This window comes from Protobothrops mucrosquamatus, unplaced genomic scaffold (assembly GCF_001527695.2).
Source record: "Protobothrops mucrosquamatus isolate PMUCROS unplaced genomic scaffold, P.Mucros_1.0 scaffold_123, whole genome shotgun sequence".
Taxonomy (NCBI): Eukaryota; Metazoa; Chordata; class Lepidosauria; order Squamata; family Viperidae; genus Protobothrops; species Protobothrops mucrosquamatus.
This window is the reverse complement of record NW_015386199.1, coordinates 171192-197717: the sequence shown is the minus strand read 5'-3', so window position 1 is coordinate 197717 and position 26526 is coordinate 171192. Positions and strand designations below refer to the sequence as shown.

General features: G+C 36.6%; 1 protein-coding gene across 1 annotated transcript in view; it reads left to right on the top strand.

The window, feature by feature from the left end:
* Nucleotides 1-26526, top strand: part of CEP112 (centrosomal protein 112) — a 223309-nt gene that overhangs the window by 176968 nt on the left and 19815 nt on the right. Inside the window, exon 20 of the mRNA XM_015816958.1 lies at nt 15923-16012. Within this exon, the coding sequence (XP_015672444.1) occupies nt 15923-16012 (90 nt within the window). The remainder of the gene's footprint in view (nt 1-15922; nt 16013-26526) is intronic.

Here is a 26526-nt window from a genome sequence, read left to right as displayed (position 1 = left end):
GATAGTTTAACTGCTAGAGTTGTATTTTGAGACCTGAAACATTAACCATTACGGTTGAAGTTGTGTTACTATTGCCATATTTTGTGTAAAATGCATAGGATTTCCAACATTCCTTGACAATTATTGCAAACATGCCCCAACAAGAATGCAAGGGTTCTTCTAAACAAATTCTCTAGCTTGTGGAATCTGTCAGCATGCCAAAATTATGAATACATTCTTTGTAGAGTATTGTAGAGAAAATTACAATATTGGGACAAAAATCTATACCTTTTTGCAGCAGTGAATTATTCATATTTTTCCTACCAACAATCAGATTGGTTAATTCTTGGAAGAGAGAAATAGAGTGGGATTCATTAGGACACGTATTATTGTGTAGGATTATATATCAGCATGAAACTTTAAAAAACTACATATTACATAATATACTTATTATACTTTTAATTTTGATCATGTAGAATCATGTTGAGCCCGATAGACTGGGTTTCCATGTTATCTCTTGAACCATATTGGCCATTGGAAAATTATCACAATTTATGGTGATAATTATGGTGATAATTCAAGACTTTATCATCAGTTTTAGCATCGGACAAGTTCATTAATTTTTAAACCTACTATGTGTCTGGGCATAGAATTAGTTTATTAAATTCTTATCTGAATTCTACTTGGATGCTCCCCCCACTTTATAGTTGTAAAATCACACCAAAGGTCTGGTAACAATTAAATGGGTAAAAAAAAAAAACTTAGCATGTCTGCTTTGAGACTGATAACAAACTGTACAGTTTTGTTTTGTTTTTTAAAAAATTAATCCTGCCTTTATTATTTTTATAAATAACTCAAAGTGGAGAACATACCTAAAACTCCTTCCTCCTTCTAGTTCAAGCTTTAATAGAGATTAGCTAGGAAACTTCAAAACATTCAGCAGTACTTGTTTCTGACAATGTACCAGCAATTCTATACAAAAGAATATTTGTAAATTTTCTCATATTTAAATTGGAACTTCTGAACTTTTTCCTCATAAGTAGCACTAGCAATAGCACTTAGACTTATACACCACTTCATAGGGCTTTATAGCCCTCTCTAAGTGGTTTTACAGAGTCAGCATTTTGCTCCCAACAATCTGGGTCCTCATTTTACCGACCTTGGAAGGATGGAAGCTTGAGTCAGCCTTGAGACGGTGAGACTTGAACTGCCGAACCTCTGGCAGCTGGCAGTCAGCAGAATTAGCCTACAGTACTGCATTCTAACCACTGCGCCACCACAGCTCTTGTACTTGCTAAAATTGTTCTAGAGAAAAACTAATCCAGCTACATGGTTATTAAGAGTTGACACTGATTTAATGGCATCTAATCAAAGTTGTTCTAGTATTTTTTGAAAATATGAAATGCATTTATTGGAAAAAAACATGCAATATTTATAAACTCACTGAAGAGTATGAGGAATGGCTAACAATTATGTTACTCATGTCCTACTAATGTCCTAATATTTCTGATACTTAAACCATTAGTGCTTGACAGTAATCCAGTTGCTTGACAGTGATCAGTTTCTAATTATGAAGGTTTTCAGAAAAATATACACTATCCTGACCACTGATTAGCTTTACAGTTTATGCTGTCTACATTTTGAGAAGCATAATAGGTTCTGAATAAAATTGTTCTTTTCATATAATAATAGCCATTTAACTACTTTTAGAGACATAATAGTACTACAGATTTATTATGCATCATTATAAACCTTTCTCCATCTTTGTATAAAAGCAATTTTTCTAATGCTATACAATTGCAGTTGCTTTTTTCTCTTAAATATGTAAACAAGATACAATCTCAGGTCACCAGTTATTAAAAAAAAATTGAATTGAATTGGGCAATCTCACAGGAAAGTTGAAGAGTGAATGAAACAAGGATTATAGGACTCAGATATGGCTTCAGTAACTTAAAAGAGAGATCTGCATTGTGAAGATTGTATCTTCACAAAAATAATATTTAAAATTTTAAATGAATTCATATGACATTGATTGAGGTTTGATGCTACTGCTACAATCAAAGTAATAACATGAAAGCTTCAAAGCTAGCCATGATCCAGAAACTTCCACTAGTATAAAATATGACAGGTAAGTAGGTGTTATGATCATATTAAATCATTTTCATGGGTTCATGGTTCATTTTCAGGCCCAATTCAGAATGCAGTTATTAACATTAATTAATTAATTAATATCCTTGCTTAGGTTGACAATATCCGGAGGGAGATTTTTGCTCAAGATGAACTGCAGCAACTGCATAGATTTTCTCAGTAGTAACACCCCAGTTTTTAAATGTCACCATAAGGAAAATATACCTAGTTTATTCTATTTTCTGTTTGACTCCCTGGCTTTTTAATTTAAATAAATCATGTATCAGAATTGCTGTTTTACTGAGCAGCTATGAATTGATTGATGGAAGTCATTATTTTAGCAAGTTTTATATCTATTGTTTGTATTTTCAGATGCATCATTTGATAGCTACTACAGTAAGATGACTAATACAGTTTAGAAAAAAAAGAAAAGACTTTGTCCATAATTTACAGACATACTGTCTCTACTGCACACAATCCCCAGTCAAATGTATGCATTGGGAAATTTTTTGAATGTAACCTAAAAGCATTTATGAATTCTTTCTATAGTAAGATGAAGAAAAAAGCAGGAAGAAACACTCCCAAGGAAGTTGCTGCACTAGATTCTGTATATCACTTATTCATGTGCAAGCTGCTTTACTTTCCAGTTTGGATTTATAATTTGGTCAGCACTGTGAGGAAAATTATATTATTAAGTGATGTCAAAGAAACCAATTACACCAGAAATCAAAGTACTATATTCTTTATGCGAGGATGAGAAATTTAAATTCTCATTGGGATTTTGCAGATACTTGAAGATACTACTGTACATATAATAAACATAAAATGTCTTTAATATATTTCAGTTCTGGGACAGTATAAACTTCAGATTCCTATCCATGAAGATATGGTAATGAATACCAGATTATTTATTTCCATTTCAGGATAATGAAAAAGTTGGAAGTGCAGCTATGTTGCTGGTCAGCTGCTCAAATAATTCAATTATCCAAGACAACTTTTTATATTTTGCTCGATTGCAGTAATTGCAGAATTTTTTTTTTTCATGCATGTACAGAAAACATGGATTAGGCACAGACTTTTTTTCCTTGTTTTCTTTCTGCACAAACTAAAAGAGGGAACTTAGTAATTAGTAATTACAGTAAATACTTACCATACTTTGTATTATTGTTGGAATGTTATTTGCCCAGAGTCACCGTTTAGCAAAATGGGCAGTATACAAAATTAATAAATAAATAAACCAAGTTAAAGTCTCTAGTAATCAGCTGAAATTAAGCATTCATTTTGAGATATATAGGGATATATAGCCTTTTAAAAGATGTCTGCCAGCTTTTTATTTTCTTGCCAGTCTGTCATCAACAGGATCGATCATACAGTATTTAAATCTGAGGTATTAAGCAATAACAGCAAGTGACATTTTAAAGGAAAACAGAGGCAGAAAAATATTTGGCGTACATTTAATATCTCGCTGCATTTTTAAAACATAAAAAAGGATCTGTAATAAATAGGTTAACTAAATGAGCCCACCCTAGCATAAAAACAGCATAGTTTGCATAGTCTTCAGAATCAATTCTTGCTAAATGGGATTCTATCTGCATATGAGAAAAAATAGGGACTTTGTTATTATTGTTTCACTACGGTGCACTGTGCATACATTGAGACAACAAGGTTGCCATATTTGTTCCTGGGTCTGCTGAGGTTCACCTCAAATACAGACCAGGAGAGAAAAGTTTTATCTTTCATCAAAGTACCATTTGAAAGTAGTAGTATTTTCCCCTACTTTATCCTTTCCAATTGTTTTTCTTTTCTTTTTATAATCTACTTATTTTTCACTTCTCTGAAAAAGCCTAAGTAGGCCAGATCCTTATTTTATTTTTTGAACCATGCTGCTGTTCCTCTAATCTCATGATGTTATTCCCTACAAAATGTGGGATATTGTTAGAATGATTAGAGATTTTCCCCACTTAACCCAGCATTATCCTGTCACTGCCACGGCACGTCAGGCGAGCCACAAAGAGGCAGGAAATGTCAGCAACTAGCTGACATTTAGAAGTTCCCCAAGGTGGCTCCAAACAACCAGAGTGGGGACTGAAGTCAGTTTTGTTCTAAAAAGTTAGATTGATTATCCAGTTGAAATAATCCCATCTTTAAAAGTGAAAATATAAAACTTCTGAAGCAGTTCTGAATTCCTGCTTTTTACAAATATAGAGAGCTAATTATTTCTGTTTACCAAGCTCATTATATTGGGACAGAATTCTTCAGAGTTCTCCCTGAAATGTTTGTCATTTTAATTCTATGAAATACATGTCAATGACTCTTACTCAAATGTTAACAAGGTATGTATGCTCAGTCTCTTGGGTAAATAAACACAAATAATTTTAGACTGGAAAAATAAAAACATTAGCAACTTTGTGAAGAAAGATGGAAGATATTTCTAGTCAAGATGCATTATAAATAGTTTTGGTTACTGTAGTGTTTCACAGAATTAATTTGTATCCACATAGTTACTTTGCTAAAGCCATTGTGAGACAAAGGGATTTTTCTGTGAATTAAGCTCCAAATATTTTACAAACACCATCATGTCAAACCAATTCATGTTATCATAAAATATATCCTCTCCTTTTAAGCAGTATCTCTAATAATTCCCAACTATAGTCAACATTTCCTTAGGATTTTTCCAATGCAGTAACCCCATAGTTTTGTGAACCTTAATCTGTTACTAGCAAAATAGAAGGGAAGAAGTCTTAATAGGTGCTGTTCTAGCTCTGCTTTTGTTCTTTTGGTTGTGATTTTGTTTTTGTTCCAGACAAATCAAATCTGCACTAAAGTGATGGCGCATTGTAAATTTATACAATGAGGGGTCTTGATTGTACAAACAAAGAAGAGAAAGCTCTCGCTGAAGTGTGTTTCTCTAGAGAAATTAGGTTATTTGATGCCTATATGTATAATAAGGGACGCAGTAGCCTAGCAGTTAAGATACTGGGTCTGTCAACCGGAAGGTTGGCAGTTTGAGACCCAAGTACTGTGTGATGAGTAACCAGTTCTTGGCCCAGCTCCTGCCAACCTAGCAGGTGAAAAAAGTAAGGTTCTACATTTAGGCAAGAAAAACCAAATGTACAGGTATAGTATAGGGGGTACCTTGCTCAATAGTAGTAACTGTGAGAGGGATCTCGGAGTCCTAGTGGACAATCACTTAAATATGAGCCAGCAGTGTGCTGCGGCTGCCAAAAAAGCCAACACAGTGCTGGGCTGCATTAACAGAGGGATAGAATCAAGATCACGTGAAGTATTAATACCACTTTACAATGCCTTAGTAAGGCCACACTTGGAATACTGCATCCAGTTTTGGTCACCACGATGTAAAAAAGATGCTGAGACTCTAGAAAGAGTACAGAGAAGAGCAACAAAGATGATTAGGGNGGGATAGAATCAAGATCACGTGAAGTATTAATACCACTTTACAATGCCTTAGTAAGGCCACACTTGGAATACTGCATCCAGTTTTGGTCACCACGATGTAAAAAAGATGCTGAGACTCTAGAAAGAGTACAGAGAAGAGCAACAAAGATGATTAGGGGACTGGAGGCTAAAACATATAAGGAACGGTTGCTGGAATTGGATATGTCTAGTTTAATGAAGAGAAGGACGAGGGGGGACATGATAGCAGTGTTCCAATATCTCAGGGGCTGCCACAAAGAAGAGGGAGTCAAGCTATTCTCCAAGGTGCCTGAAGGCAGGACAAGAAGCAACGGATGGAAACTGATCAAGGAAAGAAGCAACCTAGAACTAAGGAGAAACTTCCTGACAGAACAATTAACCAGTGGAACAACCTGCCTCCAGAAGCGGTGAATGCTCCAAAACTGGAAGTTTTTAAGAAGAGACTGGACAGCCATTTGTCTGAAACGGCATTGGTCACGCTGGTCAATGATCTCTGGAGGGCCCGGGATAGGGGTTATTCCTCTGTCCTCGTTCTTTTGGACCTCTCAGCGGCTTTTGATACCGTGGACCACGGTATCATGCTGCAACGTTTGGGTGGGTTAGGAGTGGGAGGCACTGTTATGCGGTGGTTCTCCTCCTTCCTCACTGACCGTACGCAGTCTGTATTGGCAGGGGGACAGAGGTCGACCCCAAGGCCCCTAATTTGTGGGGTGCCACAGGGGTCGGTCCTCTCTCCCCTTTTGTTCAATATTTATGTGAAGCCGCTGGGAGAGATCATTCGTGGCTTTGGGGTGGATTTCCATCAGTACGCTGATGACACTCAGCTGTACATTTCCACCCCAGGCCACCCCAACAATGCCCTTGACGTGATGGCCCGTTGCCTGGAGGCCGTAAGGGTCTGGATGGGGAGGAACAGACTCAGGCTCAACCCTTCCAAGACCGAGTGGCTGTGGCTGCCGGCGCCTCGGCATAGTCAGCTGACTCCATCGCTGACTATAGGGGGCGAAATTTTGGCTCNAAAGCGCTCCATGGCATCGGACCTGGATATCTCCGAGACCGCCTTCTGCCGCAGATTACCCCCCATCGGCCGGTACGCTCCCACAGGGTGGGTCTCCTCAGGGTGCCGTCAGCCAGACAGTGCCGGCTGGTGACTCCCAGGGGGAGGGCCTTCTCAGTGGGAGCTCCCACCCTCTGGAACGAGCTACCCCCAGAGATCCGGGTGATTCCGGATCTCCCTTCCTTCCGCCACGCCCTTAAGACATGGTTATTTCAGCAAGCAGGACTGGCCTAAGGGGAAATTTTTTAGTGGGGTTCTTAAACATTTTTTAATTAATTATAGCCAATTTAAATATTTCTTTTTAACCAAGTTTTAAGGGGTGTCTTGGGGTGTATTTGTATTTTATTGGTTGTTAGCCGCCCTGAGTCCGTAAGGAGAAGGGCGGGGTAAAAGTTTAATTAATAAAATAAATAAATAAATAAATAAATGGTGTAGGGTTCCTGCCTGAGCAGGGGGTTGGACTCGATGACCTCCAAGGTCCCGTCCAACTTTTTATTATTATTATTATTATTATTATTATTATTATTATTATTATTATTATTATTAGCAGCAGCAGCAGCAGCAGCAGCAGCAGCAGCAGCAGCAGCAGCAGCAGCAGCATGCAAATGCAAATAGATAAATAGGTATCACTTTGGTGGGAAAGTAACAACGTTGCATGTGCCTCAGTGTATAGTCATGTCAGCCACATGACCACGGAAAATGTCTATCGACAGTACTGGCTTCCTCAGCTAGGAAACAGAGATGATCTCTGCCCCCTACAGTTAGACTCGATTAGACAGGAGAAACATTTACTTTTATCTTTATGTCTATAAGTGCTGTTATTCAAAACAGAGAGGAATTATGATCCCAATTGGTATGTATTGCTTGTGATTGAATTCCTTTTTTTAAATCATCAGTTACACTGGGGTGATTCTCATTGGAACAGCAGTGCAGGAAAAGGGAGCCTTTCCTCCCCTCTTTCATGTTAAAAAGTTGCCCTCCCCAGCCAACACTCTCCTTAGCTTTGGAAATGAAACTCCCAACTTGGTGGGATCAGTTTTCATCATAATTGGAATAGGAAAGCAAACAGCTAAAATATGACTTCCAACAAAAATCATACACACCACAGCAAAGTAATGATCATTTTAACCAATGGGATAACATGTATCATGGGGTCTGTTTTGCATGGTTCTTGAAAAATAACTAATGATATCTCCTTATAAAGATTGTTCATTTGTAAGTTGATTTGTAATGTAAATCCACATCCTGTCAAACTAATGATACAGTTCACATACAGCAACAGGAATGGTACCTATAGTCTTGAATTTCTAGGGAGGGAAGGAAAATTCAGAAATTCAATTGATATGAAGTTGCCAGATAGACTTGAGACGGTCTTTTTCTTGGAGCTTTGCCTCCCATGTAGAACTATAAGAATATATTATGGTGCTGCTCTAAGCATCTCATTGGAAAATTGGGATATGGATACAACGGGATTCAACTATTACAATCTTCTTTGCAGCGTTCTTAGTGAAGTTGGTTCCCCCCCCCAAGTTACTTGATCCGTTTTTGCAGGCTTGTGAAATTGCTTTAGCACAAAGTCCTATAAGATAAATTGATTGTTAACAAGAATTTTTCTTTCAAATTTCTTGCACAAATAGGTGGCTTTGGAAACAGGTAATCGAATATGCAGTATGAGTGGATGTTCTAACAATTCTTTATCAAAACTTTTTATTTATTCTTCCTGTTCCCTTAATTTTTTTATAACAATGCGTATAAAAATCTTATGCACACATTCATCAAAACATCACTTTATGAATAAAAGCATAATTCCTAACCATTTGATAAATGAGCTCCAAATAGCCATAAGAATGATGCTGCGTTTTAATGGTGCACAAAGGTAAACATTAATGCATAGGGCAATAGAATAGAACAGAACAGAATAGAATAGAGCTGGAAGGGAGCTTAGAGGTCTTCTAGTCCATCCCCCCCTCCCCACTCAAACAGGAGAACCTGTCCTATACCATCTCAGACAAGTGACTGTCCATTCTCTTTTTTAAAATCTCCAGTGATGGAGTGCCCATGATTTCTGAAGGCAAGCTGTTCCACTGGTTAATTGTCCTCACTGTCAGGAACTTTCTCCTTAATTCCAGGTTGCTTCTCTCTTTGATCAGTTTCCAACCATTGTTTCTTGTCCTGCCCTCTGGTGCTTTGGAGAATAATTTGACCCACTCTTCTTAGTGGCAGCCTCTCAAATACTGGAATACTGCTATCATGTCACCCCTGTTTCTTTTTTTCTTTAGACTAGCCAAACCTAAGTCCTGCAGCTGTTCTTCATATGTTTTAGTCTCCAGGCCTTGGATCATCTTAGTTGCTCTTCTCTGAACTTTTTCCAAGGTCTCAACATCTTTTTTGTAGTATGGTAACCTAAATTGGTTGCAGTATTCCAGGTGTGGTCTCACTAGGGTTTTATGAAGCGGTACTAATACTTCGCATGACCTTGATTCTATGTGTCTGTTTATACAACCCAGGATTGTATTAGATGTTTTGGCTGCTGCTGCACATTGCTGGCTCATAGTCAAGTGATTGTCCACTAGGACTCCAAGGTCCCTCTCACAGTTGCTGTTTTTGAGCCAGATCTCGCCTAATCTGTACTTATATCTTTGATGTTTCCTGCCTAAATGTAAAACTTTGCTTTTCTCCACATTAAAACTCATTTTGTTGGATAGGGCTCATTGTTCCAGTTTGTCAAGATCTTTTTGAATCCTGAGTTTGTCTTCTGGGGTGTTGGCTATTCCTGCCAGTTTAGTGTCATCTACAAATTTGATGAGTTCCCCTTGTATTCCCTCATCTAAGTCATTGATGAAAATATTGAAGAGTACTGGGCCTAAGATGGAGCCTTGTGGTACCCCACTGCTTACTTCTCTCCATGTGGGTGTAGTACCATTGAGGACTACTTGCTGAGTACGGTTTGTCAGCCAGCTACAAATCCATCAGGTGGCGTTGTCTATTCCACTTTTTTCTAGCTTACTAAGCAGTAGATTGTGGTCTACTTTGTCGAATGCCTTACTGAAATCTAAGTATACTATGTCCACAGTGTTTCGTTGGTCTACTAATTTGGTCACTTTATCAAAGAACGAAATAAGATTGGTTTGGCATGATCTGTTTTTAACAAACCCATGCTGGCTACCAGTTATGACTTTGTTTGCTTCTAGTTGTTCTCAGATCTGTTTTTTGATTATCTTTCCCAGGATCTTTCCAGTATTGATGTTAGACTGATTGGTCTGTAGTTTCCTGGGTCTGTTTTTTTCCCCTTTCTTGAAGATGGGGACCACATCAGCCCTTTTCCACTTAAGGTGCAGGTCAGTCAGGTTGCTATTACAAGACCTCTTACCCTAGCAATACCAGAATTTTTCTTGACTCTTCTAGTAGTGTATACTTCATACTACTTTTGGAAAACTGTTCCATGGTATTTTTTCAGTGGTAAACATGTGGTAAAATCATTTTTGAAAGACTCAGTATGGTTTCAAATTAGCTACCAAGAAACAAAGGTATGCCTTTCTATTATTTTACAGCAACAAAAATCTTGAGTTCTCCTCCCCCTCTCCCCAGAATCCTGGCCTTACCCAGTTAAATGATGTCACCATAAGTTTTCTGACCCACCTTCATGTAAAAGTTTGCATGTAACCATATGGAAGCATGTGCTGATAAAATATGAATAAATAAAACCATCTCTGATACAGTTTATGTTTACAAAATTTTAATAAAAATTACTGTTGGATACATACCGTGAAAACAGTGCCTGCCTTATTTAATCATAGCTTATCTTTTTTTAAATCTTTGATAGTTGCGGGTCAAGGGATCAGCCATAAGAAAGCTTTAGGGCTGGTAACTCCAATCAGAATAAGTTCTTCTATATAGAGAAAAAAAATCAGAAATCTTTGTAGGTTGACCTTGGTGACAAAATTACAAAGAATTTTTTTTTTCATTCAGTTTTAGGTAAAGTACATTATGTATCTTTTCCCCTTGTATCAATACATCAAATAAATTGCTTCTTCCATAATGCACTCATATTGTTATAGTAGGCCTTATCTGATTTTTAAGTACCTTTCAAAGGATGGGATGGGATGGGACATGGGGCACCTGAAATAAGAAAACAAAACATAATACTTCCTTGTTCAAAGGTCAACTATCATATAACTTTTCACAGCAAACTTCTTCATAAGTCACTTGAAAAATAATTGAAATAGCAATTGCATCCCAGTAGTATTTTTTTAAGTACAGAATTTAGATAATTAGTTTCATAAAATTTGGAGAGCACTGTTTTGAAGAAAGTTGACTTTTTGGCAGGTGAAGACAACTTTCTTTTGGATAGAATAAATATGGATCCCAAATGAATTTATGCAAGGTGTCTGTTATTGTTGCTGTTTCCTGACAATATTTACCATTAAATATACCTCTTTTAGATGTAGAAGAAAAGGCATCAGTGATTCAATCTCATGCAACATTTCATTTGGTAAGGAAAGGATCAGATACCATTTGTTTATACATTTTCATTTCATCATCTAGCCTTTACAATGTAGCAAATATCTAGGAACTTTCAGAGGATGAGTGATAACAGAAATGAGTCACCCACACAAAATAGCTGGCCTTTTGTGAAAAAAACACTGGTCTTTGTATTTTGCTATTTGAAAGATTGATAGTTTCATTGATATTGAAGGTCTTCACTTAGGTTGATTCTAAAACATGTGCCCAAGTAATTTTCAAGAATGGGAGAAAAAAAAATACATGGTACAATTTTAAATATTCCCATCATTATTTTCCAGCTTAGATCTGGTACTTTGTTATTGATTTTAGAGGCCACTTTGACTGGGAAGAACATTTGTAATGAAAACGTGGCATCGGTATAGTCTTGCTATTAAAACACATTTTTATATTTTCCTATCGGATCCTGTCTCCAAGTGACAATCATGTGATGAAGACATGGTACTAAGATTGGGGAGTGGAGACACTTGAGGTCTTGTCCACCCCTAGCACAGAATCTGGACCCCTAGCACAGATTATGGACCACTCAGTCTTAAAGAACCTCAGAGGTTTGTAACGAGAATAGGGAGCCCTCTGCATGCCCAAATAAAAAGCAAGATTTATAATAATGATGATGATGATGATGATGATGATGATGATGATGATGATGATGATGATGATGATGATAAAGTTGGAAGGGATCTTGGAGGTCATCTAGTCCAACCCCCTGCTCAGGCAGGAAACCCTATACCATTTCGGACAAATGGCTGTCCAGTTTTTTCTTTAAAACTTCCAGTGTTGGTGCATTCACTGCTTCTGGAGGCAGGTTGTTCCACTGGTTAATTGTTCTCACTGTCAGGAAGTTTCTCCTTAGTTCTAGGTTGCTTCTCTCTTTAGTTAGCTTCCACCCGTTGCTCCTTGTCCTGCCTTCAGGTGCTTTGGAAAATAGCTTGACTCCCTCTTCTTTGTGGCAGCCCCTGAGATATTGGAACACTGCTATCATGTCCCCCCTCGTCCTTCTCTTTGTTAAACTAGACATACCCAATTCCAGCAACCGTTCCTTATATGTTTTAGCCTCCAGTCCCCTAATCATCTTTGTTGCCCTTCTCTGTACTCTTTCTAGAGTCTCAACATCTTTCTTGTTGATTATTAATTTAAATTAATAAATATAAGAAAGGGTCCTATGCGGCAGTCATAAGATCCAACATTACTGAACTGGTAATTCATGAGTGGTATCACATTTAGAAACTAATCATTTGAACATCATGGGAAATTGTTATTTTATTATAGCTCCAATTGGAAAGTTTGATTAGTTGGCAGATTGGTGTGGGAAAGGGAGAGGCCTTTGATGTTCACAGCTTTCTTCCTTTTTTTCCCCCTTCATAATGTTTATCTTTCATTTGTGTAAAGAGAAGTGGTAAAAGAAACATATATAATAATCTAAACATTGCAAACTGATTTACTGTCAATACAGAACACTGACATTCTACTCACTTTACAATAACATGGGCAGTTTTGTCTTCAACTAAGTATTTTAATAGCTTGCACAACAGTGCTCCTATTAATTTTTAAAACCAGAAATGTTCCAAAATTGTTGGGTTATTTTTAGGGTATATATATTTATTATCATCTATTAAGAATGAGATGGCATGAGTATGCTCGACTGGTCTCACTAATTCTGCAAATTAAAATAGTAAACTGTTATATATTATTTGTGCAAGTTAAACCCACATTTTCTGCTATTGCTTGCTACAGTTTTTTTTCTTTTGAAGCATCTATTGTCAGTTTTCTCATGTAGCTTCACAAAAGGGATGTAATCATCCAATCTAATAATTCTGATGATAAATCCTGATTCAGAGCAAGAGCATCCTCACTAATTCTCCCAACAACCGACCCAATCCACATCATAAAAGAACAAATGGTACAATGCACCAGTATTGCACAATTGGAAATGGCACTTCAGTTTGAGTCCTAACATGCTGGAATTGCTCTCCTTAAATAGAAGTAGTCATTATACAGTGGTCCTTGTCCTTCTGTTCTTATCAGTGAGCTAGATAAATATAGGTTTCACTAGATTTTTAAATAGCAGTAGGCTTAGGCACAAGCCTAAAAAAGAGTTCAAAATACACCCGAGGGTTGCTACTTTGAAACTAATGCAAATACAGGCAGTCCTCAACGTATGACACAATTGAGCCCAACATTTCTATTGCACAGTGAAGCAGTTGTTAAGTGAGTTGTGCCCCATTTTATGACCTTTCTTTCTGCAGTTGTTAAGCGAATCACTGCAGTTAAGTTATGACACAGTTGTGAAGTGAATCTGGTTTCTCCATTGACTTTTGCTTGTCAGAAAGCCACAAAAGGTGATTCACATGACCCAGGGACACTGCAACCGTCATAAATATGAGACAGTTGTCAAATGGCTTAATTTTGATCACGTGACCAGGAAGATGCTGCAGTGCCAGTGGTCATAAGTGTGAAAAAGAGTCATAAGTCACTGTTTTCAGGGTTGTAACTTTGAATGGTCACTAAATGAACTGTTGTAAGTTGAGGGCTATCAGTACAAGCTTTTTAAAATGTTTGGAGTTGGTTGGATTCATTATCCTTTGATATTAAGGATCAGAATATCAACCCTCATTCCTTTTTCATTCCCTTCATTTGTTTGGAATGGTAATGGCCCCAGTGTATAGTTTGAAGACCCATGATAAGTTAACTTTGTTGAATGCTGTCAATCTTGTCTAAAAGAAAAGAGAAAAAAATTACAGAGAACTCTATAACTAAGTGAATGCCAGCCTCCAAAACAAAAGATCTGGTAACCATTTTTTATTTATTCCATTAATTTAAAAAAATGTAAATATAGCTAATTTAATTAGATTGGGTTTGAAACGTGCAAATTGTTGCAATTAATTGTATACATGGTCTTTTCTCCATAACGCAAACTATTTAGAAAGTACTATATATCTTAGAAGTACTTGCCAGAGGGAGCCAAAAGCTCATTTTAAAAGGTTGGATTTGACGTATAGCACAGTGCACAAAATAGAAATCTATTGCGTGTGATTCTTGACAGGTTTTTTCCCATTGGTGGAAGCATTTGGAATTTTGAATAACATGAAAGACATGGTAGGCACTGATTTCTAAACGTACTGCTTTGCCATTTCTCTTAACATGCCACAAATACCTATATTTTTTAAAAAAAAAAATCTCAAAGCAAAAAAATAAGTAAAAATAAGTAAATTACTCTAGAATACGAATAAAGTAGAAATGGGGTCTGAGCCCCAATGCAAACATCTGAATTAATTTTTAACTTCCTGTTAATTAGCCATTATAAAAATACACGGTTTCATCAAAACCCAAATAGAGTAAATGCGTTCTCTCCTTCTATCCTGGTTTCCTAGTCCCATTTGTTCCCCTGCCTCACTGTCATCTAAATCTTGCTCCTTTTTAAGGCACCCTCCATGCCAGCAGGCTTTTCCTCCCCTCTGCCTCCCAGCTGGCCAGGAGAACTTAAAAGCAAGAGTGTGCCTCCAGCCACTCCTAGCCTTTATTTCTGAAGAATTTCTCTGAGTCTCATGGGAGCCAGAGGCATTCTGTGGAATAAAGATGGCAGACAGCATGGAGGGTTAGCTCATTACTTTGAAGTCTTCCCTCACATAAAATAAATTGCGGATAATACCAAAGTACTTTGTAGACAGAACAGAAGGTGCCTGTGGATATCATGTTGCTTTATCCCCTCACAGGCATAAGCCTGCTCACATAATACAAAATTTACATTCAAGAGTTCCCCCTCCCCTTTTTTTTGTATAATATAGTGAAAAAAACAATTTCAAGACGAAGGGACAAGAAAAGACAGCAGCAAATCTTTCTCTTAGCAATCAGTTTAGGCTGTTAATGTTGCAATGCATTTTTGATGGACTTCCATTATACATGCTTGTTATTTGTACAGTGCATAATAATAATACAGAATGGAGGCGATCTGAAGCTCTCTTGTGCTATTGACTAAACGTTTGGCATCAGAAGAAGTTGAAGCTGTACCGCAGTGTTAATAGTTTTAAGTTAACTCTTGGCATTACTTTAAAACAATTATGCAAGATCTATCACAAGTACTCCTCTTATCTTATCTGAATTGCCATTCATCCTGTAAATGATTTAAACATACACTATTCCATTATTGTCTAAGAGAGATAGAAGAGGATTCTGTTAAATATTTGTACTGTGAGTTATTTTAGTTGCTTTGAGCCAGTTTAGAAGTTTTTCACTTTACAGGTTTTGCTTTAACGTATCGTAAGTTCCCAAATTAATCACATTGCGTATTTGCTGACTAGTCTGTTCTGGATAGTTGAATGGAAAATGGATAATAGATTCACAGTATTCACAGGTTTAAATCATATTTGCAAAATAAATGCCATTCATTGCAAACAACAATTAATCTTGGGATCTCTTGTTATAGATGCATTTCAGTTTGGCACCTAAGTTATAAAACACAGGAAGCTGTTTTATAGTCTCAGTAAATTAGTCCCACAGGCCTAATGCTGTCCTTTAGAAGAAGCAATAAACATGAGCTTGCAGGAGTTTTTATATTATTTTTTCTCTGTCAGCAAAGTAATATTATATGTCTTATTCTAGCCAGTACAATTATTGGCCTGCCAGGGCTGCTGTAGGAAGGAACTGGCTACTTCGTGAGAGGGGGAAGAAGGGGGGAGACTTATTATATGTGTAACTGTCACGAAGGAACTTAAGAAATCCATGAATGGTGCAAGCACACTTTCTTATATTTTGTTTCCTTGTAATTCTGGAAAAACACATTGCATTTTTTTAATATTGTTTCAGGGTTTACAAGATGAGATTGAAAGTTACTGCAATCAGGTTCATTCTGCAGAAGAAAAGCTGCAACAGAAAGATCTGGAGACACAGGAACAGGTATAATTCTTTTGCTGAGAGATTTCTGCTTTTTAGAGAAAGGACAATAAAAAGCACACTTGCATGCACCTATATATGAAAATAATCTCTTACTTGATAATATAGTAGACATTTTGCTGATTTTTGTAGGATTTATATTTTATTTTTATTACTAAGAAAGGTGTCTGTATCAAGCGCTAGTGCCCCCTTTTTCTGTTTACCTTTTCAGCTGTTGAATGAGGCACTGTATTGTAAATGAAAATACTATTTTTATATTTATAAAGATAGTATAAATTATTTATTTGTTTGTTTGTTTGTTTGTTTGTTTATTCATTCATTCATTCATTCATTCCCGGGTATTTATTTAGGCCAGGGGTAGGCAACCTTGGCTCTTTTATGACTCATGGACTTCAACTCCCAGAATTCCTGAGCCTGCATGACTGGCTCAGGAATTCTGGGAGTTGAAGTCCACGAGTCATAAAAGAGCTAAGGTTGCCTACCCCTGATTTAGGCTATTAATTTATCAATCTTTTTGGCAAGCTATATTTTCTGAGTGAAATTTATGAAAGGAGATTGATTTATATTTGGTGTATATAGTACTTGATTTCACATGTCCTGAGTCTCATGCTATACATTTATTTTTAAAATAAATAATTGTGGGAACATATATTAAACTATGGGTCAGCATTTACAAAGATGAGCAGTTCTAAGCTCATTTGCAGATTCACTTGCTGTCCCTTCTTTCTTGCCTGAGAAATTCTAGTTGGGATATCTGGAGTTGCTCAAACCGAGATTAGTTCACAAATTAGAATTTTAAAATGTTTAAATGAATGAAATTATGGCCTTCTGGTTGAGATCTATCTGCCAGCAGAAGTGACAGTATGATGGGAAATTCTTTTCTGCATCTCTCTGCACAGTTCTAAAATCAAAGGATTTCCCAGCCTCCTGGATTAGATGTGCATGGTGTACATACAATGCATGATGGGAAGAAAAGATTTGCTCTCTTGTAGAAGCAGCTGTTTGTATGTCTTTAGATATTAATGCAAAGTGGAAATAAAAGCTTTAAACTTCTAGTATACTCACGTAGTAGCTTATATTTTCACTGATATCTCTTTTTTTCTTTTAGTCATGTTCCTGATCTTTGCCTTAGGGTAGGGTTTCCCAACCTTGGGAATTTCCAGGAACGTGGACTTCAACCCCCAGAATTACACAGCTAACATGACCTTTGGTGAGAATTCTGGGAGTGGAAGTCCACATCCTTGAAATTTCCAAGGTTGGGAAACACTGCCTTGTGGGATTATTTAAAATCATGATATTCATGCATTTTAAAAGGAAAAAGGTGCTGCATGAACATCAATGGATTTCTTTCTTACTCAACATTTAATTTTGTTGCTTGTTAAGAATACTATTGAAACATTTCTAGAAAGGAAAAAAAGTTAGCATCACTAATATACTTTATTTATTCAATTTGTTGTTATGCCTAAATCATTTTCTCCATGCTTGTCTTTAAAAAAAATAGGGATATAGATCAACAACTCAGAGAATTTCCTTCTACTATATAGTGGCTATTATCGCATATCCACATTTATATGCATCTTGAAGGGGAAAAAAGTATATAAATATTTTAAATTCTGCATTTTCTTCTATAAGTTATTTTACTATAATTTATTGTAAAATAGCACTATTTATGTTTGTCTATTATTTTAATAGATTAGTACTTCATATCCAATATTTCAGTTCTAAGTCAAATATTTAGTGTGCTCAAAATAGAAAAGGAACAGTAAAATATGGAAAAGAAATTCTGCTTGAATATCTGGTACTCTCTGGTGCCCCACTTGAATTTCACATTCATGCACATGCATATTACTAGGGAAATTATTTAATGTAATTTTAATTCAATTCATAGCTAATATCTGGATTATATATGTAGCGGCATGATGTGAACATGAAATGATAGAATCCTAGGAAGGATTACATTTTTAATATTCCCATATATTTTTTAAAAAACAATAAATTAATAATTTCACTTCTGTAATAACAAAGTGACCGGAAAAATTAAGAACCCAATGAAGGATAACCAGTCGATACATATTTTATTTTGTGTCAGCTAATTAATATTTATACTTTAAAAGTAGTATTCATAGCAAGGCTAAAAGGTACAGTATCAGTCCAAGTCCATCTAGGCAGATTTGTTTTGGGTTTTTTTGCATTTAATTTGAATGAATAAAGAATGTATTTTAGAACTAATATTTTGGACAAGAAAATGTTTGTATAACAAACACTGAACTATTAGGGGGTGAATAAGTAAAGTCATGCTATGCTTCTTTGTGAAGTTTTATGTCTACCATATCAGCTTGAAGTGTATACATGCTTTTCACAGTTAAACTTTGAATCCAAATTTGCATTCATGTATTCAGACATGCAATCATATAGAAGACACTATCTCCATAATTCCAGATCCCGTCAAAACTCCCATCTTACCAGGATCAACTGATTTATTGATCCTTGCTCAACCCATCACTACCACTAGGCAACTGTCTAGCACTCCTGATTCATATTGAATAGAGATACATTAGTGTTACCATGTCCCAAACTTGTAGATCAGGGGTGTCAAACTGCCGGCCTGCAGGCTGGATGCGTCACGCGGAAGCTACGCCCACCCCATTGCCGGCAATGGCAAAACTGTCCCGATACATTGCACGACATCACGTGATGTTGCGAGTTTGACATGTCTGTGTAGATAGCAGTAGGAGAAGGGAAAGAACAGAATTCAGTGAAATAAATAAGTTGAACAGGAATTATCCATAGCTATTTTTGGTAGCAAGCCTGCAGCTAGAAACAGAGTTATTGCAATGCAATGCTGCCTTTTTACTTCTCAGGCCATAGAGCTGTCCCATCAAGATTTCATGCTTAAGGGACCAGATGCTGCTGAACAATCCAAGAGGAAGAACAAATGTGACCAAATCTGTTTCAGTTTTGTATCCAAACCTGAAACCAGATTCAAATCGGTCAACACAAGCAGCTTCCTCCAAATGCATCTGTAGCTAACTAGCCATTTCCCAAGAAAGATATGTCTGTAATTGGGTAGTTACTTTGTAAAATCCTTCAGGGACAGCTTCCTCGTGAAAAGTCGAATTACACTATTTATTCCATAATGAGACATCAATTACTACCTAGAAAATCCACCTCTATCCCATTATATGTTTGTCATCTATGAAGTAGAATGCTGTAGCTTAAAAAAAAGAAAAGGCCCCATATAGAAAAAAGTGACTTAGTAATGCACTTACCCAAATATTCACTTGTACTGATACAGATAGTCCTTGACTTATGACCACAATTGGGACCGTAATTTTGGTTGTAAGTTGTTGGCAGTTGTAGGTTGAGGCACAATGTGATCAGACTCAGTTTTATGATGTTTATTAAATGAGTTACTATGGTGTTCAGTAAACCATGTGGTCATAAGTATGAAAGCATTTTATCCAATGAGAGTTTTATGCTGGAAAACTGCAAACAGTGTTGCAGAATGTGATCCCATGACCACAGGTTGTCAATGTGCACAAGGTGGCAAGTGCCCAAAATGCAGTTATATGACTGTGGGAATGGTGTGGCAGTCATAACTTTGAGGACGAGTCATAAGTAACTTTTTTTCACATCCATCGTAACTTTGAACAGTCATTAAGCGATTGGTGATAAGTTGAGGACTATCTGTACTGTTCTCAGTATTTTTTTTTCCCAAGTCTGATTAGGACTAGGAGAATTAAAAAAATGTTTTGCATGCTTTTATCTGAAGCAATTAATTATTTAGTGTTAATTATTCTGCAAAGTAAAATGTGAATGGGCCACCTCAAAATGTTAGCTTCCATTCATTGTTGATCCTTATCCACGCTAGCTACAAATACATCTGCAGAAACCAGTAATGATAATAAAAAAAACCTATTTGGGACTTTTCTCTATTTCTGTAAGATACTATTGTATTGAGACCACATTTTAGAAAGGTTCAAAAATTGCTTTGGCATAGTTACAAAAGGCAGTTTCATGGGCTTTTACAAGTCTGCATCAAGTAAAAAAAAGCTTATTTAAATGCTTGCTGTTTTTCATTAAAAGGAAAGTCTTGTGTTTTGATTCTATAACAACAACAAACAAATGAATGAGACATGAAAAAAACTGTGGTTTTAATTAAAAGCACAAGACTGTTTCTTATTATTTCTTATTGGGTGGTATCTTAGTTCTCCATGTTTGCCTTGTTTTTAGATGAGAACTGTCTCTAAGTTTATGCTCATATCTAACATTCACTAGAGAGCAAGTTACATGCTACTTTGCAGCCATGTCCAATGAAGTCCTGATGTGTGCATTCTTAATAGCAGCAGTGCAGCTACAATGTTAGTGTAGGAGGAAAGAGTTAATTCAGGTTCAGTCTAGTTCAGACTGCTTATCTAGAGACTGAATGGGTTTTTTAGATAGGAATCTTGCTTAGCCCTACTGAATAACATTTTATACTAAAGCATGGATTTTCTCTACATGACCTGCATATTTAGTCACTGATTTATAGCTTTTCACCACAACTTTTTAAACCTGGAACCTGCAGATCATCCTGATTTTTAATTTGTAAGGAGTCAGTAATAGTAACAAAAAACTGGGTCCAGATGAAGTTATCATCTTTTAAAACTCAGTCTTAGCTTGGAATGATTTTATGGCTAAGATCTCAAGGATTATTTGATTTTGCATTACTCTTGATAATTCATTCACATACAGACTCACATGGAATCAAAGAACAGTGAAGCTCTCTGTAGTAAAAATGGAATAGTTCATTTCTATCCCAGTTTTGCCTGATTAGAGATGCATAGTAGAATGAATCATGGTGCCCAGTATTACTCTACTAATAGGTACATGGAAGTCACCAGTGAAATCTTTGTAAAAAAAATAAAGTTTTTCTGGTGAAAAACAAGAATTATTTAGTTTCAGGGTGAAACAATTTAAAACGAACACTTCCCTCAACTGAAATTAAAACAATCTGTATCTAGAAATTAGAAATACTGGTTTGAGGCAAACTCCACAGAGATTAGTTAGGGCAAGGATTTTCAACCAGTGGTACGGGTACCACCTGTGGTACATTGGCACCTGGCAGGTGGTACGCGACAATCCTAGAAAAGTGGTAGCGGGGGAGGGGAATGAGCTGAACCGGTGGCAGCACCACACAAGCCTGAGTGAGAGATGGCTGGAGCTGCAGGGCTGTCAGGGCTCCGCGGAAATGCCAGGATCAGTGCCAGGCTCCAGCTGGGCCCAGAAGAAGCTCTGATCAGCTGGAATGTTGCAGCATCTCCAGGGTCTTGTGATTTACATTCAGATGCTTGGCAACTTATTCATATTTATGACGGTCACAGTGTCCCAGGGTCATGTGAAGTGACCAAAACCTGCTGCAGCCAACCAGCGGACGGGGGGAATAAAAATCAAACACCCCCCCCACCCCACCCCCACTGCTAATCCTCAACAGAAATGCTCACAACAATGAAAACCTCGGACGGGAGGAAGAGCGCCATTGTAACTTCGAACAATCACTAAGCACACTGTTGTAAGTCGAGGACTACCTGTACTTCATCACTTTTTTCCTTTTTTTTTTTGTCATCAAGTTTTTGACACCTTGCTAGGCTACTGGTGGTACTCGGATATTGCCATATCCTAAAGTGGTACAATGGGTGAAAAGATTGAAAAGCCCTGAGTTAGGGGCAGGTTTGAGTGAAAAAAAGTCCAGCTTGAATATATGTACATCCTTTTACAGCTCCTTCTCAAGTTGTCTCAGGACATTTCATTGAGAACAATAAGCCAAGTTGTCTTATCATTAAGAAAAGGAGAACTAAGCCCACAAGAGAATAACTCATTGTTTGGGAATATTACTGAGAAAGAAGGGATACATTTCAGTAACATTTTCTAAGCTTTTAATACTACTTTTGAAGTAAATAAACTAAAAAGCAAGAAAAGTCTACATTTCTGAGATTATCTAGAAATAAAATTCATTAAATTAAACTTTACTAATTTGTTAAATTAACATTCACTGATGATGTTACCTGGTTCAGTAATCAAACTTCTGCAAACAAAACAACCAAGCTCAGAGAGCACCAAGACCTCCACAACATTAATTAAAAAGATGACATTCCTATTTCATTCCAAAGTGCAAAATGAAAACAGAAATCTTAATTGCAAGAGAACAATGATTCAATGGCACATTTAGTTTGCCAGTTGAGTGTTTATTATTCCAGCTTGCTCAAGTTGATTTTTTTTAATAAATGTTGGATGTTTACAATGTTCAGCTTAACTTTTTTGTTTTTACGCCAGTTAAATAAATTTGTTCTAAGATAGCTATGATGCATCATTTGAAAATTTTGCTTGCTAAACAACTTACAATATCTTAAACTCAAAGAAAATTTAATTATCTGCACTTTATGGACAGAAACAAACTCTTTAGAACTAATATAAAATATACTGTTGATGTCTAATCTTAGGAGTTTAAATACTAGATATCAAATGCCATGAAAATATATTTTCTTGATTCATAGAGATACCTTGCTGATAATCAGCATTCTTAAACATTCTTGGTTGTATCAAAATCATTTAATTTCTCTGTCCTGCTATGGCATCTCACAGCATTCCAGCTATTCCAATGATCTTCAGGAACAACTATGTTTGTGTGTGGATGGTTTGGGAGTGGTGGTAGGGAGAGGAAAGTGGAAACATAATAAGGAAAGTGTGATTATTCTCTATATTGGCCATACTATCTTAGATTTTTAGATTGTGATTGAATCATTCCCATAGGCACCTTTAGAATGATTAGCTACTCATTAGTTGCTGATATTGTTCAACTAGAGCCTCACAGTTTGCAGAGGTAGACAAATTGCCTAAGATTATTTTGATGAATAATGGTTTGGATATAATTAATTTCTAAGTAGACAGCATTGTTCAAATGAATTCTTTAAATTTATATAAGATAGCATAACAATTTGTATAAAATAAACCCACATATTTGTGAAAAGGTTCTTATAAAATATTCATTGATTCATGAGTCACAGTATATAACAATATATAACAATATATAGCATTCATATTTAGCATAGGATCAATCGGAATAGAGCTGGAAGGGACCTTGAAGATCTTCTAGTCCAACCCCCTGCTCAAGCATGAGATCCTATACCCTTTCAGATAGGTGGCTATCCAGTCTTTTCTTAAAAACCTCCAGTGATGAAGCACCCACAACTTCTGAAGGCAAGCTGTTCCACTGGTTAATTGTTCTCACTGTTAGGAAGTTTCAGGTTGCTTCTCTCCTTGATTAATTGTCTTGCCTTCTGATGCTTTCAGTTTTTATTTTTAAAATCCAGTATCTAGAAGGAATGTAGACTTGAAATGTGTCCATGTTAAAGGTCAACTGACTACTAACAACCAAAATTAAGAACAAATTTTAGTCCCTATGAAAAAGGCAATCCCATTCTAGTTCTAGCTACAAGACTTCAACAACAACAAAAAGATTTTGTTTTCTGTTTGGAAAAACAGAATTTCACACACAACAGCTTCCATTATCTCTAGCTAATATGGGGTTACCAAGAATCATAACTTAAAATGCAAAAGACAGAATTTTAAACTATGACTCTGGAGGTAGGCTTTGAAAGTATACTATTTTCTTGCCAATTGCCCTTGGCAATCTTTGCTTTTTAGATACTCAGAAATATTCAGAATCACATATTTTGACATTTGGAAAGAGAATAATGATCCGGTATCATTCAATCAAAATACTTATATAATTATGTTTTTGTTACAGTAGCAATGCTGTCATCATCTTCAGTCATCTAAGCTGAAGGATTTGATCATTGATCTCCAAGTTTGCTGTATATTAAAAAAAAAATGCCAGCACAAAATAGTCATAGTATTGCACTCAGTTGCTATTGCACTGAATTGCTAAGAGGAGCCATGTTTCTATTTGTCTTGAACTGTAACAATGTAGAGCTTTAAATCTACCTACTCACCTGAAAGCCTCAATCATCTTTGCATCTTCAGGTAGACAACATCAGGTTTTGCAAGGGTCACTTTAGCCAATTGGTTACTACCGTGAATCATAATTCAACCAAAAATGTTTAGATTAACTTAAAAATATTTGTCTTCCTTGTACCCATTTCCCGAATCGTTTCTTTTGTACTAGAGATGTTAGGTTCTGAATAGAGATTTTTTTTATGGCATTTAGACAGTCATAGGTGAGACTATTGTAGCTTGTATAACTTTCTTAAATCCTTTAAAAAGCTGCAAACGCTCCTAGTATTCTTTTTAGCAAGGCTATTCCAACATGTCATACAGAGAAAGAGAGGCAAAGATTCTTATTCTGGTTCGGGCATGTCAAACTGCCGGCCCACGGGCCAGATGCGTCACATCAAAACCGCGCCCCCCTCCATTGCCGGCAATGGGGAAAACGTCACGATACATCGCACAACGTCACGTGACATCGCGAGTTTGACATGCCTGTTCTAGTTAACTGGCTGTTAAACCACTACCAGAAGGCTTCATTAGGATAGGGAGGTTCTCTGTAATGTTTAACATACAAACTAAAGCCTATTCCCATCTGGCTAAAAGGAGATCTGTTTTAGATGTAGTTCATAGTTATTACTCCAGATTATAACTATGAAAAATCATTTGATCAAGGACAAGACGGAATGTATTTTATTAGCCTTTCTTGGGAAAGTTCCCATCCTTTTTTAGCTGGACAGTTTCTTTCATGTAGAAACATGGGATTATGCTTTAGCTTCATAAAAATGCAATGTAATGTTATTTATTGCAATAAATAACATTTGCACCAAACCTTTGCACCTTAAATGATCAAATTAAGTGGTACTAAAACTGAAGTGTTTTTACAGGATGAAGTTCAAGTGATGACACTACTTCATATATGTTCTCTCAATAATTCTTAAAACAACCTTATAAGAACAATATGTAAATGGAAGGAAGCTGAGTTTAAAAGAAAATAGAGGCTCACTTAGTAGGTTTGTAGCAGTGATTGCTATTTGCCAGCACAGCTTTAAATACTATACGTGAACCTAATAGAATAGTGGAACATGAGAAAATTGTGAAGTGAAGACTGTGCTAATTTTGCTGGAGCTTTTTTCTGTTCTTTTATTGAGAACAGAAGAATGACTATTATTAGGAAAAGACACCAAGGTTATGACCCAAAAGAAGAGCCAAGTGAGGAAGGTCTTGGGTACAAAGAAGTTGACATTGAAGCATTACTTGGTAATCACACTCTGTCTTAGAAATGTACAAAGGTGAACACATAGCTGCAATGGCAGAGACAAGAATGTTGAAATCATATGAGCAGCTAGAAAGGAAGTGGAAAGGAGGATAAGGGAGATAGAAACGGCACGTAAACAAAGTTGAAAGGCACCAAAATAACCTTGGTTCTGGAAGAGTGAATATTCGACAAGAATATTAAATGATTATGCCAAAGTTCCAACAGTTATGAAACATTCTACAATTTTAGTTATTTATATTATCCCCATAATGGAATGACACACTGAAAATGAACTTTTCTTTTTACAGCGCTCAGTAAATCATCTCTGAGTGTCTGATAGCATAAAACAATTGAAGGATTTGGCTCTTTTCAGATGACAGAAATGCTTCTAACAGTTTAGGGTTGGGGCTGCCAGATTCAGAGCTATTTAGCAAGGCTAATATTAGATAAGTACAACATAAAAATGCAAAAAAAAATAGTACTGTTAGATGAAATGGCTTAAAGCCATCTCTTTCCTGATAGCTCTTTATTCACATAGTACTTTAGTTAATGCTGACTTTCTTAATCCTTGGCACAAATACCCAAAGCCTTGTGCATATAACTTACAGAGCAAGTAAAACTTTCCTGCTACTATTATTCCAAATTGTCTATATGATTTGCATAGTGACTACCTGTGTTTTAAGATCAATTCATTACCAAAATATATCTAAAGTAGCAGGATGCTGAATAGGTAATCTGAAAAAGTGATGTATTTTTCCATATATCACTAAAATAAACCCTGCAATGCAGGCTGCAAATAGTATGCTAGTCCCAGGTTAGCCATTTCATAAACAGACAAGATTATTTATTTATTTATTTATTTATTTATTTATTTATTTATTTATTTTGATTTATATCCCGCCCTTCTCCCAACGGGACTCAGGGCGGCTCACAACATATTTAAAAACATAGACATATTTACAACCCCCCACCAGATAAAACCAAATTAAACCAATATTTAAAGTTGTGCAGTTAAAATTATTCTTAAAAAAACCCGATTTAAAAACCCGATTTAAAATCCTCCCTAGGCCAGGCCCACTTGCTGAAAAAGCCATGTCTTGAGGGCGCGGCGGAAAGTAAGGAGATCCGGAATCATCCGGATCTCGGGGGGTAGTTCGTTCCAGAGGGTGGGGGCACCCACAGAGAAGGCCCTCCCCCTGGGGGTCGCCAGCCGACACTGCTTGGCCGACGGCACCCTGAGGAGACCCACTCTGTGGGAGCGTACCGGTCTATGGGA